Source organism: Marmota flaviventris, chromosome 6 (genome assembly GCF_047511675.1).
Source record: "Marmota flaviventris isolate mMarFla1 chromosome 6, mMarFla1.hap1, whole genome shotgun sequence".
Taxonomy (NCBI): Eukaryota; Metazoa; Chordata; class Mammalia; order Rodentia; family Sciuridae; genus Marmota; species Marmota flaviventris.
In genome coordinates, this window is record NC_092503.1 from 106,349,282 (window position 1) to 106,369,966 (window position 20,685).

The 20,685-nt window shown below is 37.1% G+C and overlaps 1 protein-coding gene across 1 annotated transcript in view; it reads left to right on the forward strand.

Annotated features, from left to right (window-relative positions):
- Positions 1 to 329: 329 nt before the first annotated feature.
- The window catches only part of Ptchd4 (patched domain containing 4), a 185,036-nt gene continuing 164,680 nt past the window's right edge, over positions 330 to 20,685 (forward strand). The window contains exon 1 of the mRNA XM_027938286.2: positions 330 to 755. Coding sequence (XP_027794087.1) covers positions 330 to 755 — 426 coding nt within the window. The remainder of the gene's footprint in view (positions 756 to 20,685) is intronic.

A 20,685-nucleotide genomic window follows, 5' to 3' on the forward strand; every position in this document is an offset into this window, starting at 1 on the left:
CTCATGCGGTGAGAGGCAGCGCGGGAGGCGGCGAGGGCGCGGGGAGGCCGGGGAGGCCGGGGAGGGGGTGGGCCCCGCCGCGCCCCCGCAGCGCCCGCCGCCCGCCCCCACGCGCGCTGTCGATATTTGCCCGCCTTGCTGCAACTTGCTGCAGTGTTTGAAAGAGTAGTAGGAGCGCATGGAGGTGGGGCCGGGGAAAGACCAGGCGGAGCGGTTAGGGGTGTGGGCGCAGAGGGGGTGGGGAGGCGGTGGGAAGGGGGGTGGCCCCGAGGGGATGGGATGGGATGGGATGGGGGAGAGCGGGATAGCCCGGCGCTTACACGTGTCACATGTGCTTTTTAAGACGGCCGGGAGTGCCTGCGAGCTGGATCTGGTGGAGGATGCTGCGGCAGGTGCTTCGCAGAGGGCTCCAGTCGTTCTGCCACAGGCTGGGCTTGTGCGTGAGCCGGCACCCGGTCTTTTTCCTCACCGTGCCCGCAGTCCTGACCATCACCTTCGGCCTCAGCGCGCTCAACCGCTTCCAGCCCGAGGGCGACCTGGAGCGCCTGGTCGCTCCCAGCCACAGCCTGGCCAAGATCGAGCGCAGCCTGGCCAGCAGCCTTTTCCCCCTGGACCAGTCCAAAAGCCAGCTCTATTCGGACTTACACACCCCTGGGAGGTATGGTAGGGTGATCCTCCTCTCCCCACCCGGGGACAATATTTTGCTTCAGGCTGAGGGGATCCTGCAGACCCACCGAGCCGTGCTGGAAATGAAGGTGAACCACAAGGGCTATAATTATACTTTTTCCCATCTGTGTGTGTTGAGAAATCAGGATAAGAAATGCGTGCTGGATGATATTATTTCAGTGCTAGAGGATCTCAGGCAGGCTGCCGTCTCCAATAAGACAACAGCCAGGGTGCAAGTGAGGTATCCCAACACTAAATTAAAGGTATGCTCCTCCTGCATGCTTCTGCCAATTAAAGAGGCAGCACTTCATTTCTTGCCCTAAACAAGCAAAGAAAATGCAGAGGTCTCATCCTTAAGACTCAGAAGCTGATGCTTCTTTCATTTCGGGGTGGTGGTGGGGGAGATGGGTAACTGAGAGAAGAAAACAGGCAATGAATGGTACAACTAGATACTAAGAAATTCAAAGCCAAATCAAACAAATGCCAAAAAAAAAAGAAAGAAAGAAAAAAGAACAAAAAAAGAAAAAAAGTTTCTGAGACCCTGCAATTACATCTTTGTTCAGGGTTAATAAATCAGTGAATGGAAGGGGGAGGGGGAATCCTGATCAATTGGGGGATTTCTTTTCATTATGGGGCTCAATGTATTTCTTATTACTGATTACACATCCACCTGGTGCCATATCCACCTGACATCTTCAGCCTGGCTTGATTTTGACATGTATGGAGTTTGTATTTTGGTGCCCTGTGAGCATGTGTCTGAGAGCAGTGGGTTATGGATCTAGTAAGGCTTCCAGGAATTGTGCTGTGTGTGTATGTGTGTGTGTGTTTGAATAGCAAAAGAAGCAGAAAAATTCAATATATATAAAATAGGGATGTACACCTAACTGATGACTTCATTTACCTAGTCCTGCTTTATTCCTTTCCCATTAAAAAAAAATCCAAACCAAAGCATGGTTATTATAACAGCCCTATAACAAATGGAAAGGAAAAATTCTACAATCAGCAAAAATTACAAAAAGCATTATTTCAGCATTAAATATACCGTGTTCTTTGGGCTCTCAATTCAAATTTTATTGCTCACATGAGGTTTCTAAACTCATTCTACACTGTCAGGACTGAGCTGCTGCAGGCAATGAGGCATGCAGTCTCCAGGTGACTGAAGTTTCAGGGACAAATGTGACTTCTAGAGGAGTCACTGCACCATTCATGTGCTTGACCCTGTGCATACTCAGAAGATGCACAATCAAGAACTCCCAAGACAGGTGTTCCCTAAGAGGAAAGAATGTGCTTTCTGCTAATGTGTATGAGGATGTGTGCATGCTTCCATGGAGAAAATGGAATAGGAAGGCCCCCCCAGCTTCAGTAAATGAACAGCCTAACATAGAAAATCATTAATATACTTATTAATTTGTTTAATATAGTTAGCTTGTGTGTACAGTTAAAAATAACTTTCTCAGGATTGTTGAGTGAAAAATATCCTCCTTTTCCTGAATAAAGGAGGGCTTAGTTAGGGATTCCTCAGGAAACCTCATAACTTGCCTCCTTTTAACATGGCATCTTGTTTGAATGGATCCAGGGGATGAGAAGGATCTCAGTTTTACAAAGCTGAGCAGTCCCTTGAGGTTTAGTGAAACTTGGCAGATGATTCATTTGCTTTAAATCTAAGTAGAGGGTTTGCCTACTTCATACTTATTGATGGGAGCATGTTGGGTATGTGTGGTTGGGCAGCATGCTTTTCCTTTCCTGAATCTTTTGCCATCACCATTATTGCTTGCTAAAGAAAAGATGTGGTGGAGAGGTAATTTTCCTAGCCTATTTTAACTGAGTTCTTCCTTATGCCAGTCATCTGGAGTAAAGAAAAATTTGCAACTGTGTCATATTTAAATTTCAATTTGTCTTTCCTATTGAGTCAATTTTGTAGTTTATTAATATGTGGTATTATTAGGGTCTCAATTGCCTCTATTAAGCAGTGAGAAAAGGTGAAAACAGGTGAAAAGACTGTGACCAATCGGCAACTATGGATAATTTGTTTATCTGGCAATATCATTTTGACATTTATAATACAAAACCCTTGGGGGTAGTTATTTTACTTATTTAGTGATAATTGGTTGTGCTCATATGGTTTATTACGTGCTCTTCAAGGCACATGAGAAAAACTTAGGGCAAGAAAAGCAAGCTTCTTACCTTTGGGGGTTTAAAAGTAATAGATGCCAGCATCCTCACCCAGAGTTACCTGTTAGTGGGGACTCTACAATCATTGGGTACACCACTGAGCTGACATGATACTAGGCCCATAATAGGTATTCCATATAAACTTTTTGACTGATTGTTTGCTTTATATACATATGGATAGTAGTCAGTAGGTAATCATAAAGAAATGGAGTAATTGATTACAAAGAATAATATAGTAATAGTATAATTACTTTATTAAACATAAAATGAACAGAAGGATAAAAGTCCTTATTATGTTGTATTCTAATATCAGTGTTTCCTCAAATGTGTTGGTTTGACTCTGCATACATGTCATCAGTGGGAGTCCTTAAGCTGTACTTGGGTCAATGAGCCCTTTGAGATCTTCTGAGAGCAATGGGCTCTCTCAAGACCAGACAATCTCACACATGCTCATGCAGTATATATATATAAAAACTCCTAAGTATCATGAATGACTAGAATTCTGTCAAAGGCACTTCAAGGGCTCCCAGGATCAGAACTCACTAGCACAGAGTGAAATGAGAGGCCTTTTAGTTTTATAAGTGTTATTTGGAAATGATTTAATTCATGTGTGGCAGTGGTTGTCAAAGTGTGTCTCTGTGATGCTGATGCATGCTAAAGTCGAATAACTACACCTATAGGGCATGCGAGACAAAATTTTATAAGTACATTTTCTAGCTCTCTAACTCATTTATTTCTCTACCATCCATGGGTCACTGCTCTTCCCTACTCTGTTTAATATGGAAAATTTTAGTGCTGAAAAATTCTGTTGGTGGGCAGGGATCAGGAGTTGAGGGAAATTGTAGAATCAATATCGGTGTCCTGGATAATGTAAGAACTGAAAATCATTTGATATGATAGAAGCAGTAGGTCAGTGCTGGAAGATAGTCTGAAGATGTGTAAGCACTGATTGACAGAAAGAAGTAGTCAGAAATCTGAGTTATGACAATCAGTTCATCTTCTAAGTACTGTTAAGACATACATGTAGTCCTGAGCAGAGAAAGGTTTAGAACTTCTGATAAACATGATTATATTGACAAGATGATCCAGCCAAGCAGGGACACAGAAAGCTGTCTTCTATGGAAATCAAATAGTGACTTAGATTGGAAAAAAAAAAAAAGCAGTTGGCATAGAATGCCATAGAAGAAATGAAGCACACTCAAGTTTTCCAAAGCTAAAAAAAAAGTATGCCAAAATCTGAAATCAGTTCACCTAATAATAGTATTCTACAAACTGCTCTTCATTATAATCTTTATGTTAAATCTTTGATGAAGCCTAAGGGCCATGTCTTATATTGCTTTTGTACCATCACTTCTCCCAATCCAATCTCTTTCATGTCTATGTAGATAGTGTCCATGACAAACACTCATTACCTAGTTTATTGGTTAATTTGTGCCTATATTCTGCAATATCCCAAAACTATGACTGCTTTTGAACCTCTGTGACATGCTTTTATTTTAAAGATTTCTGTACAGTGATTTTATAACCTCAATAACACACACACACACACACACACACACAATAATGCAATATGGCCAGGTTGAATTTTTAAGTAAAACGCTTAATATAGTGTTGAAACTAACCTCTAATATTTAAAGTGGGATAGGATATTAATGCAGAACAGGTCCTCAAGATTGGTAAACAAGGACTGTTCTAGACACAAAGAAATGTTTTATCATTCAAGGAACTCAGGTGACTATGGGTAATATTACCCTGATTTTTAGGTAGGCATCATAACCTCACTTGTCAACCTAGTTAGTTCCATGAATGTAGCATTCTCATATGTCCAGTTCTTTATAGTGAAAGGCATAAGTAAAAATGAAACGGACAAATGTGGTCCTTGGAAATGGGTTTTTTGCTAGTCTAGATTCCAACCTCCTGGCAGACAGAGAAAAAAGAATGCAGTAGATTTGACTTCCCTGAAGTCACACTTCCTATTAAATTCCACCAGTAGACACATTCCACTAGTAGATACACCTCTGAACAGATGTTTAAGGGAAGTCACTGTGTACATCGGTGTACCATGTCTGAGAATAGGAACAAAAATAGAGTCCCTGCTTCTTAATAGAAGATGTTGTTTCTTTGGGTAAATTTTGGGTGCATCCTCAGTGTTTGGAAGATATTGCAGTGAATTGTTTGTTTCTAATTTCAATAGAAAGGCAATTGGCCAACATGAAAAAATCAGGACCTGCATTATTTTTAAAGACTTCCAAGGAAAGCTACTTTGTAAATTTCTTTCCTTAATTCATTCTAAAACCCTATGAGATATAGATATTAGGACCTTCTCTGATATTTTGATTTAAGCTTATCTTTCTGATTCTACCTCTTCATGGGGGAAAACATGTGACCTTATTAAATATTCAATTTGTATTCTAAGTGGTGTTTTATATATGGTATTTCATCTAATACTTAGAATTGTGAGTCAAGGGGAATATTTGTATTCTTGTTTTATAGGTAAAGACCAAGAAGGTTAAATGATTAACATGAGGTCCCCATACCAGTACATATTGGAGGTGGGATTTAAATTCAGTTCTGTCTGATACCAAGACTTATATTCTTAACAATACATTATTAGATCCCGTCACTTCCTGCACTAATCTACGTAATTAAAACCCTTTGTACTAAGAAGTTGGGCCATACTTGCAAAGCCATTTCAAATCCATGTTAAAAGACCACTTCTGATCTTCCACCCGCTTCCCTTGCTCACTCAGAGTGATGGGCTCCTAAGAAAGATGCCATGGCATGAAGCATCTAGTTGGGACAAATTCCTACCATCTGAGGAATGTGGGACCTGCCAAAAGAGTACAGCAAATACCTCATTGGCATATGATCTCACCTTTAATATAATTTCCCATCAACTCAGAACAAACTAGGGTAAGGCTTTAGGATCAGCTAAAAGTGATAAAGTTGTGATGTGGCCCAAGGTTTTGAGCCAGAAACTTTTGTGCCAAATAAGCTTGGTCATTTCTGGCTTAAATTGGCGTCAAGGGGGAATAAAAGATGGCATAGTGCAGTGCACTTTAAATTGAGCAATATTCAGGAGCCTACTTCTTTAAAAACTGGTTTTGTGACATTAGACAGATCTCAACACCAATTGAAGTATCAGCTTCTTCATCTTATAAAACAACAGAGCCAGTTTAGGAAACTGCAGGGATTCTTGCCGACCAGTAAACTTCTTATGTAACGTTCCACCCTGTAGTAGATAGCGATGATCTATAGTGGATTGAGCAGATATTCTAGAATATTTCTCCTCTGGAGTAAAGTAGATATGCTTGATTAGATTTGAAGGATGCTGTTAAAAAACATTAGTCATAGTGTTCTAACTAAATTACCGCACATATATTTTCTGTCCACTGTACCAGGATTTGTTTGTTTATTGAACTTTCCTGAGCTCCAAAAGTGAGCTAAAACTTCCTTGGCATTGGGGCCTGTCTCCTGCTCCTTGACTTTAGGAAAGACCTATTTTAACCCAAATTAGATAATTTCCATAGGTGGTAATGTGTTTTTCCATTTTGGGTATTCAAGGATTAAGTAAGGGTTTAAAAAAAAAAAACTCAAAGGAACAGAAATGATTTTCTGAATTCTTCTTACCATTTCTTTACTTTCAGCTAGTCTAATCATGGTTTTCTCAGTGGTCAGGACCACTAAGGGCTTGGCATGGAGATGGGAAGTAAAAATCAAAGAAACACTTATGTGATAGAAATGTATGAAGGGGCTAAGTTATCTCCCTACACCCTAAAAATAACACTTCTTTTCCTATCCCTGATACCTTAACCAATAATTTATTGTAACAGTTTTCAATGTTTTTTACTTTAAAAAATCAACATAATTGAAATCATCTTTATGTAATGCTATTCAAAATATATTGTGTTTAGAGAGTTTTTCACTTTAATCTCTTGGCTTTTATACCACGATTGGACCACATTGCTTTTAATTCAGTTTTAGGGTTGATCAATATATACTTAGGTCCACTTCAGATATGTCCAGACATTTCTGTATATATTCAACTTAAATATCTTTAAAGAAGAAATATGAAAATCCCAAGCATCTAGATTGACCCAAGATAGCTCTAGATTGGAGAGCAGGCTAATTTCTCCCCTAACTTTGTCAAACAAATCACTCAGGCCCTACCCCAGGATGGAAATACAGGAGTGACTCATTTCTCTGAATTGTTCTGCCAGTGGGCTGGGTTGATAAGGTTGCATTCATAAGGGCCCTGGCACAGAGAAACAGTTAAGCAATGCTTATGACCTAACTTAAAAGCATGCCAAATTGTATTGTAATCCACAAAATTAATTTCATTTTTGTTTTCTAAGACCTTCCTCCTTAAAATATTGTGGATAGGCCAACAGCATCAGCATCACTGGGAAGCTTATTAGAAATTAAAACTTCCCAGGTATCACCTCAGATCTACTGACTGGAAATTACACTTTTTAAAACAGGTGATTTATATATATGTTAGAGTTTGAGTAGCTAAGAAACCGAAATTTGACCTCTTTACTCCTAATTCATGACTTGAGTTTAAAGTCACGTGTGTTGTTTCAGATCAAAAGTAGCATAAGGACATAAGGTAAAAGAGCCTCTCACCAATGAGGCACATGATGGAAACATAAGGAAACGTGTGCTGAATTATCAAGGGGCCATTCCAAATTGCAAAGCCCTCATCCCTATCATCTACAATTGGGTCTGCTACCTACTTAAACTTAAAGCTCACTATTGTCATTCAATATTTTCTGAAAATGTTGAAATTAAATCTAACCATCTCATTAAGAAAAAAAAAGCTGCGTTTTTTTTCTCAAGCTCTTTTGCATTTGTTTCACAATAATAGCAACATTAAGCCCTAGTTAGCTTAATTATGTTAATATTATATGAGAGCACAAGGTATAGGAACCATACATAGGAGCAAGAATATTTGGGAGAAAATTAAACACAAAATTATAGTAGAGGTTACTTTCAAAGTGACATTATAATCCCTGCTTTTTTTCAGACAAGATTATTATGGTAGAGTTGTTCATTGAAATCAAGGCTCATTCTCTGTCATTCTGACAAATTCAGGATCCCTGAAAGGTTTCTGATGAGCAACAATCAAAAATGAATGGACCCTGGTTAGGTACAGGATCTGTATTGGAGCAGTCAGTGTTTCCTCTCTGGAGCTACCTTCCTAATGTGGAGAGGTCTTACCTTGGGTCTCCTAACTTGTCCCCTGCTGTCTCAAGAACTGTAGGCAGAGTGCAGTCGGTCCTCCATATCTGTCGGTTCTGCAATCATGGTTTCAGACAACTGTGAATGGAAAAATATTAGAGAAAAAAAATGCATCTGTGCTACACATTACAGACTTTTTTCTTTTCATTATTCCCTGAACAGAACAACAACTATTTACATGTCATTTATGTTTCATTGAATATTATAAGTACTCTAGAGATGATTTAAAGTATACTGAAAGATGTCCATGCAAAGGCCATGCTATTTTATGTGAAGGACTTGAACATTTCTAGAGTTTGATATTGGCAGATACCAAGGGAAGACTATATAGACTCTGGGTTCTACAAGGCCAGAAACAAGTTTAAAGGGTTCTCATTGCTTCAAGGGGTTCTAAAATAATTCCTGGTGTTCATGGCAGATGCTGGTTTGACTGGATGTTTATGGTTCATCCTCAAAGTTGCCTCCTTTCTAATGATCAGGTCTATTTATGAGTTGGAGAAAGATAGTGTATAGTTCTGATTGTCAATGAATGAGGGTAAGATACACGTCATATCATGTAAGTAGGACTCCAGATATTTACTTACGGATTCATATAGGTAAACACTAAGTCTGCTTTGTGTCTGTTAACCACTACAGATTCAGTGAGAAATAAAACATATGTGGTTACTGTACCCTGAGGTCTTGAGTCTAATTTTAAAAAAAGAGAAAAGTTACACATAAAATTCATAATCATAGATTACCATGAATGAAAAATACATGGTAGTATGAGGATAGGTGCTGAGTCTTGTAGTATTGAAAACTACTTTTCTGAGGAAATGACTGAGTGAGCTGTACTCTGAAGGTAAGAGGAAGTGAACATAAAGGGTGGGTTAGATGACAAGGACAAATGTTTGGTGGGGAGATGTTGGAAAGGGAAGGTACTGAGGTACGAGATTGATCGAATTATTTTATGTGTATGTAGGAATATGGCATACTGAATCTCACTATTATGTATATTTATAGGGCACCAATTAAAAAAAGAGTTTAATGGGGAGAATGTGGTACCTTAGAAATGCTGACATCAAGCCACTATTGATGCAAGTTAAAGATTGATGATGATGATGATGATGAAGGTGGTAAGGGCCATGTTAAGAATTTCACAGGAATCAGGAGTCAGTGTTTATGACATAATTTAAACCAGGGTTTTTGGACCAAGAAGGTCTAGATTTACATCTTTACTCTTACTAACTGTATGAATTTTGGCATGTTATTTAATGTCTTTGTAACTGAGTTTCCTCATAAGAACTCATACTACTTAATTTTGAATGTATTAAATTAATTCATGAAACCTAAAGCAGTGCCTCTCAAATTCTTGTCCCACCTGGAGCTTCTGTTAAAAGTGCATATTCTGTTTCAGTAAGGAGTCTGAAGTAGCTGGAGATTCTGTATTTCTAGCAAGCTCTTAATGTTGCTTGTGTTTCTGTTCCAAGATCCACACCCCAAGTAGGAAGGGTATAAGACCCTCAGAACAGCACTTGGTTCATTGTACATTCTTAAGCACTTAGTGGTTAATGGCTTGAACACTGACTTTCTACCTTTATCCAGAAGACTTATGGAATTGACTAATTGACTTTTTTGTGACTTCATTATCAGATGAAAATGCCTTTTTATGTTAGCCCTCAAAGCTGCAAAATCTGTCTACCTGGTAGAATAGTGCTCACTGTTTCCTGAGCCAGAGCAATGTGATGGATCTGCCTTTTGCACTGCAAAGCTGGAGCTTCCTGCAGGATCTTCATTCTGAATGTAACATCTCTTTGCTAATAACAGCTTTTGTGTCAATGTGACCAAAAGACCTGACAAGAAAAACTTAACGGAGGAAAAGTTTATTTTAGCTCACAGTTTCAGAGGTTCATTCCACAGTTGGCTGACTCCATAGCTCTTGGCCTGAGGTGAGGCAGAACCCTGTGGAGGAAGGGCATGATGACAGAGGAAAGCAGTTCAGGACATGGCAAGCAGGAAGCAGAAAGACAGCTTCACTCATCAGTGACAAAATATATACCCTCAAAGTATGCCCCTAGTAACCTACCTCCTCTAGCCACACCCTACTTGCTTACAGTTACCACCCAGTTAATCCATATATCAGTGGATTAGTCCACTGTTAGGTTAAACCTCTCATAATCTAATAATTTCACCTTGAAAAATTTTTGCATTGTCTCACACATGAGCTTTTTTGGGACACTTCATATCTAAATGATAAAGTTTCTCAACTTTACTGGTTTACTTTCCTTTCCATTCTCATATGTATGATTTTTTTTCCCTGAAAAAGTCTTTTGATGATGATTATGATTCTGACCATAATCACTGAGAATTTTCCTTGGCTAAGCCCCCAAATTCACTTGCAGTTTCAGACCATGTACATTATATGCTGCAAAATAAAACAAAACAAACAACCAACCCGAACTTCCTGTTTTCTTATCTATAGTCATGCTGTTTCTTTTGCCTAGAATATCTTTCACACTGTCTAGATCACATGCATTTCTTAAAAGCTGAGACCCCAAAGTGACTTTTTTCCATTGAGCTTCTTTAAATGCTTCAGAAGTGGAAGTCACTCTCATGCACTCTAGGTAGTTCTCTTAATCTCGGGCTAAATGGTGTTATGGATTGGTCGAGAGTCTCTGCTAAAATATAACTGAATGTGCCAAATGAACTAATAGGAAAGGTAGTCTTCTGAGCATAAGTTGATTTTCCTGGGAGGATCTAACAACAAGAGGAAGTCTGTGGAGGAAGCCCTTGGGGAAAGTTGTGAAGGAAAAGGACAAAAACCCATTCCAGTCAGTCTAAAAGTCCTGTGTCTGTATCTAAGCTCTCATTAGAGACGGCTACTGAAAGACATTGAAAGCTATTTCTATGAGTGGTCCTAAGATACATGAAACACACACACAAGACAGCTTTGGATTCAAGAAACAAAATGCCACCAGAAGAGGGAGGGAACCTTGCCCATTTGTATACAGCATCTACAGGGCTTCAGCTCAGGAGAGGCTGCAGAGAATGTAACATGATTTGGGCACCCTGTAGAGTTGTCAGATTTAGCAAATAAAAATAGACCAAGGACACCAAGTTACATTGGAATTTCAGATAAAGATATATTTTTTAGTGTAATGTAATAAATATTACAATCTTTCCTTATCTGAAATTCAGATTTAACTAGGTGTTCTATTTTGATCTGGCAATCTGAACTCTGTAGAAATTCACAGAATCACATCTATAGACTTTAGCACAGACTTCAGGGTATCATGGGATCACTGTTACTCATTCTAATTTATGGTAGTGGTAACCAGCCAGGAGACTAGAGAGGAAGAACAGGAAAAATCTATTTGAAGACAAGTAAAAATATTCATTCATTCTAAGAAATGCACAGGCAAAAGTTTGCAGGGGCCACAGTCTTAATCAAGTGTGGAAGTGAGCAACTAAAAATTACTCTTAATATGACCTCATTTGTATACTCTGGCCTTAAGGAACCCCAGTTACATTTATAGTTTTTATAGTTCTAAGAGACTTAACTGGATAAGTTTTCCATTTAGCCCGAATGCTTTTGTTTTATATTTTAACTGAGATGAAACTATTTAAAAGCAAATTTTGATTAATGTAAATAGAAAATGGGTGCATCTGAGTGAGAATTTATTGGTTGGAAATACTATCAAACCATAAAGCTGAACCCCTAGACAAGAGAATTTACCCATTTCATGTATGGAACATTTCATTGAAAACAAAGATGATGCATGCTGTTAACATCTAATAAGTATATGTTTGCTTTAGAACTTGTCTTACTTTCCTTCAAGATTAAGAAACTCTTAAGGATATATCTTGTTTGCATTTGTACCTTTCTCCTCATAATTTAAAAATAGTATTTTGCATGTAAGAAAGCCCTCAGTAAAATAAACATAAATATATATTTTTTAGGAAGGGGATTCTCATTGAGTGTTGATTTGGGTTACCTAGATCTGTTTGAATATCACTGACAATACTTTATCACTAAGAATAGAAAACAATGGATACCATCCTCGCGGTCCATAGGCAACTCTCACATAGTACCCATTTTTCATGGGAAAAGCCTAGCTTGCCATTTCCCTCTTCCCAGGAGTTGGCTCTTCCTGTACAATTCCATGTTGGAGATAATCTCCATAGGATGGAGGCCTTGGTAGGTAAGTCAAAACCTGCATAACAGGGCATGAGGACAGGAGCAATAGGGCACTACTGAATGTCCCTAGACACAGATAACTTGCTTGAGTTCCCCAAGGAATGAGAGAAGCCCAGTGTCTGAACTAGTTTAATGACCTCCTTTCATAGATAGTACATACCTCCCTAAGGGAATAGCACATAAAGCTGATAATAGCAGGTTGGCACTTAGGTTCATTACATGTTTTTGTCCATTTTTTTTTTACCTTGGGGATTGTTTTTAAGGAATTAGGTTATTTCTAGTTTGCAAAACCTAAGATATTTTCCATTAACTAATCACATTGGAGTTTCTCTTCCTACAAGTTTTATTAGAATTAACTTGTCATAAAACGTTTCTTATACAGTGATATAATATTTGTCACCTCCTTGTGATAGAAAAATATTTTGGTAATTTGTAACTCAAGTGATGCTACCTCCTCACTCTCCATCTCTCCTTCAGCTAAGTAGGCTGCCGACTGGATGGTAGTTGAGCCATAAGCATCAGTGGCAATCTGCTCCACAGAGCCTAAAGCAACAACTGTTTTTATTGAGGTGGGTCCTGTTTCTCCATGGATTAAGATAGTGCAGCCAGTTATAGACTATGAATGCCTCTTAATTTTTTTTAAATTATGATGAAAAGGATAGTAAATAGGAAACAGACAGTTTTTCCTTTTCCTTTGTCTGATTTCAGATGTTTTACTTAACATCTTTATCCCTATGCTTTTATATGTTAAAAAAAAATGTTTTTGTTAATTCCCACTCTGCAGAGTTTCAAAAACTCTTGCACTTGGTAATTTCCCAACAAATTGTACCCTATTTTATTAGTAATACCCCAAATCATGGCAACACCATAGAAAGAATAGGAAAAAAAAAGTGAAAGAATCATTTGCCACCCCCCTCACCAGTTGCATAAAACAATTTTCAAGTCCTTGCCTGTAAAATACACAGTGGTCATTATAGGGTTCGTGTCCCTTTTTAACCTATTTATTTTCACTGTTTCATAAGTATGGTCATAATTATCATTTTACTGGTGGAACAAAATGTTCAGCAAGGTAGCTGTGACATGATTTATATAACATGCATTCCGGGGCAGTGTTTGGGGAGTTATTTTCACAATCCTTACCAGGCGTAAGGAAGACAGCAAAACTTTCTGGCTTGACAATTGAAACTGTAGGAAAAGAGCCCTTTCTTATGTGATTTAGAATTTTGCTTTCATAAGTACATCCATTTGTGAAAGTAAAATATAAATACAGGTCAACAAGTTCTAGGGGAGCAGGTGTCCCAAGACAAATCTTGGAAAGAAATAAGGAGAACCTGAGTTATTTATAAACCAATGCAAAATGTTATAAATTGCTTTGTTAAAGACCACATCCAAGGTTTCACTTCTAAGATTACCCTGTGGTTTATCATATTAAGAAATAATTCTGGGCTAGGGATGTGGCTCAAGTGGTAGTGCGCTCTCCTAACATGCGTGAGGTACTGGGTTCGATTCTCAACACCACATAAAAATAAAGATATTGTGTCCACCTAAAACTAAAAAATAAATATTAAAAAAGAAGTAATTTTTACTGTTTTTCACTTGGTATAGATCAATGATTCTTCAAAGAAACACTATAGAAACTTTTTAATTACATGATACCCAGGGCCTCTTCCCAGACCAATTAAATCAGACCCTTAGGGAAATGAGCAGGGCACTGGTATTTCCCAGCTCTTTGAATTCCAGTAAGTAACCAGTTTGAGAAACACTGAAGGACCTTAAACCAGAAAAAGACACCACCCTTCCCCTATCCTACCCAGTTCTTGTGTAGACAAGATGAAAAGATAAAGAAAAGAGTTTCATCAAGACTCATGCTGCTTCTCCTGAAACTCAGCCTCATGTCCAGTCTGATCTGGGGTCCCAAATGAGAGAGCAAATACCCTGACACTAACTACCACTGTACTATTTTCCCTCTAGGTGAGCTACTTCTGTAGGAGCTCTGTAGCTAAATGAAACAGCTTTATCCTCTTTCGTACTTCCCTAATCTCTAATAGACTGCTCAGAAATATGATATCTAACTCAATTTGCTGTGTTCCAAACATGTCTTGAATTGCTCATCATTGGGAATATGTATCCCTTGACACTTTAAAAGACATCCTCACTTAATATTTTTATGCAAGGAGATTAATAAAAAGAAAACTATAGGCACATGGTAAATGTATTTTTTTTATTATGGTGACGGAGCCAAATGTAATATTAGGACTTGAAATAGACTTTCAACTTTTATTAAATTGTTATTAGCTTCCTGGTTTCCATCAAGATAACCTAAATCCCTACCCATCCTAAGATAGCCAGTGTTTGCCACCTTCATATTAGTTCATTAATACTATCTACTGTTAGCTTATGCTTTTGATAAGCATGTAGTAGGAGATAAAAAATGTATCAAATGAATGAAAGATCAGATAAATTAACTCTTTGGCTTTTTAACTGTCATAAGAAATGTATGATATGAAAGAATTATAAAATGTTTCCAGTTTTAGGTTAACCAAGACTTACTTGAAAGTCTTCAGTCAAATTACATATCTTTTGTCTCTTCACCTGTGAAAATAGCAATATAATTATTTTCTAGATGTATCTTCTGATTTTAGCAAGCTTGAAATCTTTAACTCATTCATAAATAGATCCTGGTTCCCCTGGATTAGTGTGGCAAGTCAACCTGTACTAAAACAGTATTAACACAATGTCTAATTAAAGAAAAAGTATGTTCATTAAAGTGTAATGAATATTTAAAAGTAGTTCCAGCTACATAGGAGCCATAGCAATCTAGGTGCCCTTCTTGGGTCACTAGAAGGCTTTTCCATTAGCTACGCAGTAGGTTCACAAATCATATACTCTTTATCTTGTTATTTTTAAATGGCAATTATAAATCACTTGATACATGGGATGAAAGGATGTTTTCCCAGTCAATAAGAGCAATGTGGTGTGCACCACTGGCCACTGGTAACTGTTATACATTACAGTAGGAAAGCCAAACATATGGCATCTCACTATCACCTTTTACTTTAAATACTTTTTCTGGCAAGCAGGTAAACACATTTTCCAAAGTTGAATCCATATGCAGATTCACATAAAATAAGAATATGAAATATGCAGATATCCCACATAAAATAAATAATTCATCTTATATTTACTGCTCTTAAAATGTGAAATAATTGTGACTACTATAAAGGAGTTAAGCATAACAGCAACATATTTGGTGCATATAGTTTCACATGCCTTCTTCTTCGAGAGAGATTTTTGTAAACTTATCTTACTGACACACTTTAGAAAGCTTTGTTATATATAAAATTTCTTAGTAGACTACTCACTATTTAACATCTCTCTAGGAGAAAATTATTCCTCATATATATTTTAAAAAATGATTTCTGTTTGTTCTTCTTCCAGTAAAGAAGGAGAACCCTCTTTAAGCCTATTTTTTTGGAATCATCCTCTATTTTGTGGCCTTAGAATTTGTGATTATATTCTCTTAGCCTTCTCCTCTCTATTGAAAACTTCCTCTTAACCTTTTTTGCTTTTAGCATTAAAAACATCGAACTTCTGCATTTGAAATATTGATATGTCTCCTGTCTTAAGTGCATATGTGTTCTTTTTTAAAAAAAAAATTTTGTAGTTATAGATGGACAGCATGCCTATAGTTTATTTTTTCCATTTTTATGTGTCGCTAAGGATAACTCAGTGCCTCACACATGTTAGGCAAGTGCTCTGCCACTGAGCTACAGCCCTAGCCCTGATGTTTTCTTTATAAAGTTATCCTGTATCTTCCCTGCTCTGAATTTTCTTCTCCTTATTTTTGCCTTATTTCAATGAATAGCTTTTCTCAATAGAAATGTATTCCATGCTTACATTGTTTCAGACTCTGTTAGGCACCAGGGATACTGGTTACAGAGATAAATCAGAAACTTTCTTTCTCCCAAATCTACAATGTAGTGGGGAATAATGACAAGTAAATAGGAAGCAGCATGGAAACTTCAATTTGTCCAAAATGATCCAGAACTGAATAATCCAGAGCCGGTGCATCATCAGATTCAGTTTCAAGAGCTCTATAATAAAGTAATTTTTTTTAAAAAAAAGATATTACTGGTAAGCAAAATCTTTCAGAGATGCTTATTTCAATTGGTAACAAATGTTTTCAAAATGTATTCATTAAAATTGGGGTCAGTGGAAATCTGCTCTCTGTAAGCAGGGAAATATTTTGCTATGATCAGTTACTCTGAAGGTTATGAAGTCAGCATAAAATCCCAATAATGCTATATAGACTTAAAATTGAATACAAAGCAGGAAATTTTTTATGGGTATGGACCAAGAAATAGCAAAATGAAAAAACATGAGGGTTATTAATCATCTTCAGAGCCTGGCTAGAAGATTGTTGAATAATGGAACTTTCCATGACCCCAAAATTATCCACCTTCAGGTCTTTCATCCATTGTGTACAGTAACTGTTAAAGTAAGTGTGGGATTACTTAATCAGTAAAACTAATGCATTTACGCAAGTACAGGACATCATTTAGAAATCATGAAGCATCTACAGTGAAGACCTCAAACTGTGGAGCAACATAACATAGGTATTAACATTTTTAATAAGGACAAAGAATAAGAAGCTAAATTCTACTTTTGTTTAGATTAATAACTGATTTAATAATCATCTGTGATGTAGTGCCCACCTTACTGGTAAATCAGCATTTTTATTCTCATTAAACAAATGAGTCATTTTTATATCTTTGACAAAAGGTCACATTAAATATTTCTGGAACAGAATGGGTAAAAATAGTCAACAAAATCTCACATTTTACTAATTGAAAAGTTGTTTGATGTATCTTCCTGAGAATTAATATTTATCTACCAATTATATGACTCCAAGTATCTGTGTTGAGCAACAGACAATGGAAATGAAATTTGCATTTTATAAGGATTTTTTTGTGCTATAAAAGTGAAGTATTAAGTGATTTCCCAACAAATTAAATCATCACAGGTAGAAAAATATAGATATTGTTAACTGACCATCCTATAACTATATGTTTATTTTATTTTACATATCTCAGTGATGATTTCCATTCCCTGGATTCTTCCTTTTATATTTATTTGCTTTCTCTAATGCAGACATAGTAACATTGCAGGTTAGGAAGTCTCTTTCTTCAAATATTTTCAAGGTATGGATAGATTGAATCATGTCTGATCATTTGGAGCAGACCCTGATTCAGACAACATTCAGGAACTCATTGGATTGTCACAAACAGCCCAGTGAGAACACTATAGTATCCTAATATTTAAGAGTGAGAAAACAGAGCACCAGATAGTTAAATAACCTAAAAGTCCAACTGAACAGGTTGGAGCCAGTATTTTTATTGTAGCACCTATGTTTATCATTACTAAACCGTGAGCCAGCCATATAGGTCTCTCAATGTTTAGTTTCATTGCACATAATATTTCTAAAGTTATTCCTAATGATTTTCATGGGAAACTCAAGATTAAAAGTAGAAAAGGATTCACTGGATCGTCAAACTCATCCTCCTCCAGAACTAATAAAAGTATATTCCCTACAGCATTTTTTTTCCAGAAGCAATTTAGTCAGTTTTATTAAGTTCAATTTATGTGCACCTCAATTAATTGATCGAATTTCTTCCACTTTTCTTGGAATACTCCTTCAAAACCCTAATAAACTTGACTAATAACATGACACATCTCTATTATAAAACTATTTCTCTTTATTATGATATTCTTTTGTTCCTTTTTCTATTAACAATATAGAATGACCTTAAATAATTCTTCTTATTGTAATAAGTCATGCTGATACTTACTTTTTATGAAGTTCAGAAATCAAAGTCCTTTCCTTGGCTTTGTAGAATAGGAACTATTGTAAACAGGGACATTTTTTGATACAGCTTTTCAGGGATATCTTTCTGCCATAAATATAGACTGTTGGAAACTAACAACCAAAATCCTTCTAATTTTATTTAATAACTGCTATTCTGGGGGTAACCAGAATATTTGAAGATACTGGTAAATAAACATTTACAGAGTTCTTACGGTGTGCAAAATAATAATGGATTGTGTGTTTCCAAAGCAGAATAAGAGAGTGTTCCAACCAGAAAGTAATTTACAACTTAATTGGCATGTCACATATATACAGTGAGTCTACAAGGCGATAAATGTCCCATGAGGGACACAGACACTACTCTTATCACTACTGCTATAGGTAGGAATTTAGAGAAATAATGGATTACCTTTATCATTCCCTAAGACTTTTAGGGTGAAGTGAAATTTGATCTAGTTTCAAAAACAATGGTTGGAATCAATGTGGGTAAATTCAGGGAGAACACTTTGGACAAAAGAAGAACCAGTGTTCAGAGATTTTCACTTGGGTGGTAAATCATTTTATCCTCAATGAACAAATGAGACAATAAACCCGTTTCCTTGAACTAGGTCAGGTAGGCCAACTAGAGTCATAGAAATCTCTCTTGAAACAGTTTATTAGAAGATCATCAAGTATACCATTATCTAAGTGAATTCAAGAACATTTTAAATTCTTTAGGTTAGGGTTTCTTAACCTTGGCATTGTTGGTATCGGGGGTTAGATAATTAGTTGTTATAAGGGCTGTTCTGTATATTGTGAGATGTTTAGCAACATCTTTTGCCTCTGTGCAGTAGATGCTAGTGCATTCCTCCCTTTCCCCAGTTGCAGAAAGCAAAAACAAACTCATCTCCAGACATTTCCAAATGTCCCTGGGGTACAAAAATGCCCCATTGAGAACCACTGTTCACATCCTATGAACATTAAAGGAATTGGTTCTTTTGGATTTCTCTCCTGTAACACATACCATCAGGAAAATTATCTTTGTACCTAACCTAAATCCTACATATGGCATGCTGTCAGTTCTCTTCAATGGTCTCAGAGTGTGCATCTTCCACGTTGGGAGGATTTAGTCCACTTGGCAGGATGCTGGACACTAATCTCTCTAGATTTTCTAGGATGCCCAGTGAAAACCACAAAAAAATGCTCACTAATATTTCTTCTTGATGAAGGAAAACTCTAGGCTTGTTCGCTTGTCAAAATTGTCGTCCTGTTTAGATTAGAAACCTATTTCAATTGTAAATCCTGTTGGTGGGGGAAGATCAGCATTTAGGAGATAGCACAGCTGGTGCTTCCTGGATGTTAAATAATTCATCTTCCTTAGTTTGGAGAGTCAGAAACAGAGAGCTGCAATGCTAAATCCTCAAGGTAATATTGCAAAGCCTAGTCACTGGCGCTAAGGAGGTAAAGTCATACTAAATCACAGAGGCTATCCTCCACAGCTTCGGCAGAAGCCATAAAGAGAATATCATTTGCTAACCTGATTTTCCACCATTTGGTAACACAGGGAAGATAGGTTACTCTGGGAGAATCTTTTGAAACTCAGCTAAGAAAATTCGGCCTTTAAATGTATTGTATATATTGTCATACCTGTGTCACTCGTGCATACAGTTCAATTTTTAAGTGAAATGTTTTGACCTTCCTAAAAAATATTTTTCTCCAAAACCAGAAGGTAATCATGGAAATGGAGAACCATCTGTTCAATTGCAGTTTGTAGAAAATAGATGACATATGATCAACTGCTTGATGATAAATATTTCTCATTATACTTTTGATTGTCACACTTGGCTATTTACTGAATAATCCATTTTAGTCCAAATTGTCCTACTACTTGTTCTAAGCTTATCTTGGATTTTTGGGTTACTCTGAAGCTGCATTAAATCCTACAGTTTTCTGTAGTAGTTCCTTATTACTTTTTAGGTAACCAGTAATCTTAGAACTTCTATTTCTATACTTAAAAAGTGGTAACATTCTTATCAGAATGCCTATTTTATATCTTAATAAGAAACCTCCTTCACATATTGCAGGGTCCATGTGTGTGCTAGTACGTATGTATTCTCCTGTCTTAGTCACTTCAGGCTGCTATAACAACAACAACAACAATAAAAATGGTAAACAGAGTGACTTAAACCACACCAATTTATTTCTTACAGTTCTAGAAGTTGGTGAGTCCAAGTCAAGACACAGACAAATTCAGTGTCTAATGAGACTCACTTCCTGGTTTATAGACTGCTGTCTTGTCTCTGTGTCTTCACATGGTGAGAGAACTCTTCTGAGTCTCTTCTGAGGGCACTAATATTATTCATGAGGGCTCCACCCTCATGGCCTAATCACTTCACAAAGTCCCAACCTCCAAACACTATCACATGGGGTTTGAGATCTCAACATACTACTTTTAGGAGGACACAAATATTTTGACCATTACAGTTCAGAGTAAGCAAATTTCATTGATTATGAGGCTCTACTACTGTAAGTGAAACCTTTATAATCTGATCTATCTATTTGAGTGGTTGAATCCATGTGATAT